Source organism: Salvelinus alpinus, chromosome 11 (assembly GCF_045679555.1).
Source record: "Salvelinus alpinus chromosome 11, SLU_Salpinus.1, whole genome shotgun sequence".
In the NCBI taxonomy this organism is placed as follows: Eukaryota; Metazoa; Chordata; class Actinopteri; order Salmoniformes; family Salmonidae; genus Salvelinus; species Salvelinus alpinus.
In genome coordinates, this window is record NC_092096.1 from 9,859,975 (window position 1) to 9,862,192 (window position 2,218).

General features: G+C 45.4%; 1 protein-coding gene across 1 annotated transcript in view; it reads right to left on the bottom strand.

Annotated features, from left to right (window-relative positions):
* The window catches only part of LOC139533393 (interferon gamma 1-like), a 3,704-nt gene extending 3,423 nt beyond the window's left edge, over positions 1–281 (bottom strand). Inside the window, exon 1 of the mRNA XM_071331436.1 lies at positions 1–281. This exon is cut by the window's left edge and continues 1 nt beyond it. Coding sequence (XP_071187537.1) covers positions 1–128 — 128 coding nt within the window. The 5' untranslated portion in view covers positions 129–281.
* Positions 282–2,218: the final 1,937 nt, after the last annotated feature.

Below are 2,218 nucleotides of genomic sequence, written 5' to 3' on the forward strand. Positions count from 1 at the left end.
TAGTGGCCTTTCAGTTTGTCTATGTTGCTCTTCATGGTATTTGATGTGTACTGAGCAGCATTACTCCATCCTAAAGTCATCCAGCCCATCAAGCAGAAACACATCACAGCCCTTGATAACACATCCATGGCCCTCAACCTCACGCTGAAGATCCCTCAAAGCTCAATAGTCCTCAATCGGTGTACGGAAACTTCAATCAAAGTCCTTGACTTGAATTGACTAAACAAGACCACCTTGTATCTGACACTACCCAAGTCTTGGTCTTCTGTGTCTGTCTGACTGATGCTGAGGCTAAGACAGACAAGTATTTATATAGTCGAGGCAGAGGCAGAAACGATAGAGGTGTGAGGTTGTGGGTTCTCTGACTGAGCGAGGTTTCCTTTAAATCAAACACCAACACACGGCCGCTCAGTAACACCTTTCTTTGCAGCAGAGCATGGGGTCTTGGGTTGGAATCCCTAGGAAACAGGTAGTTATGACACATTCTGGGGAAGTTCTTTGGTGATGTGGGTATGATGAGGGGGAAGAGGAGGAGAATCAGGAGAAGGTATGTGGTGAGGGGGATGTCTGGGTTGAAGTCATCTTAGAATGAACAGGTGAAGAGCTTGTCTTCGTCCCAAACGGCACACTATTCCCCTACATAGTACGCTACTTTTGACCAGAGCCATGACGGGCGGTTCGTGATTAGTGGTTCTGGCTGATCATCTAATGAAACTGTGGTGTTTCCTCTAAATGGCTTTGTAGTGAATAATGCATGGTTTGATGTAATACTGAAACTAACACCAAACTAACACTCTTATGAGGTAATGCCATTGATATATTCCATCTGTTGGTCTCTGTAGGCATAGTTCTCTTTCATCAAATGGCACCCTATTCCCTATGTAGTGCACTACTTTAGACCAGGGCCCATAGGGGTAGTGCAGCCTAGGAACAGTGGGTTAACTGCCTTGTTGTACCTTGTCAGCTCGGGGATTCGATCTTGCAACCTTTCGGTTACTAGTCCAACGCTCTAACCACTAGGCTAAGGCCAAAGTTCATTCATTGTATCTGCTGGCATTACAGAGGCACAGATAGCAGAGCAGTGGAGAATGTCTCTCTCTCTCGCTGTCTCGCTCTCGCTGTCTCTCTCTCTCTGTCTCTCTCTCTCCCTCTATCTCATTGTCTCTCTCTCTCCCTCTATCTCACTGTATCTCTCTCTCTTTCTCTCTCTCTCTTTCTCTCTCTGTCTCTCTATCTCTCTTTCTCTCTCTCTCCCTCTAACTCTCTCTGTTTCTCTCTCTCTCCCTCTCTCTCTCTCTCTCTCTCTCTCTCTCTCTCTCTCTCTCTCTCTATATCTCTCTCTCTTTCTCTCTCTCTCTTTCTCTCTCTCTCTCTCTCTCTGTTTCTCTCTCTCTCTCCTCTAACTCTCTCTGTTTCTCTCTCTCTCCCTCTCTCTCTCTCTCTCTCTCTCTCTCTCTCTCTCTCTCTCTCTCTCTCTCTCTCTCTCTCTCTCTCTCTCTCTCTCTCTCTCTCTCTCTCTCTCTCCCTCTCACCCCAGTCAGTGTGCTAGCTTCCTAAAATGGCACCCTATTCCCTATTTAGTGCACTACTTTTGACCAGGTAGTGCACTATATAGGGAATAGTGTGTCATTTGAGACGCATCCTGTATCAGCACTCAGAAGAGACGGGGCCCTATGTGGTGTGAAACAGGAAGGGGCTTGGGCTGTCATGTCACTTATGAGTAACACTGTCATAGAGCATTTCTTAGAAGACTTCTGTGTTGCTAGATGCTAGTTGCTAGTTGCTGATGCTAGTACAGGTAGTTGCTAATGCTAGTACAGATAGATGCTAATGCTAGTACAGATAGATGCTGATGCTAGTACAGATAGATGCTGATGCTAGTAAAGGTAGATGCTGATGCTAGTACAGATAGATGCTGATGCTAGTACAGGTAGATGCTAATGCTAGTACTGGTAGATGCTAATGCTAGTACAGGTAGATGCTGATGCTAGTACAGATAGATGCTGATGCTAGTACAGGTAGATGCTGATGCTAGTACAGATAGATGCTGATGCTAGTACAGATAGATGCTGATGCTAGTACAGATAGATGCTGATGCTAGTACAGATAGATGCTAATGCTAGTACTGGTAGATGCTGATGCTATCTTTCATTGACACCCAGGCTTTTTCAAAGGGGGGACAGCGGCATTACATTCAGACAAATATTGATGTTGAAAG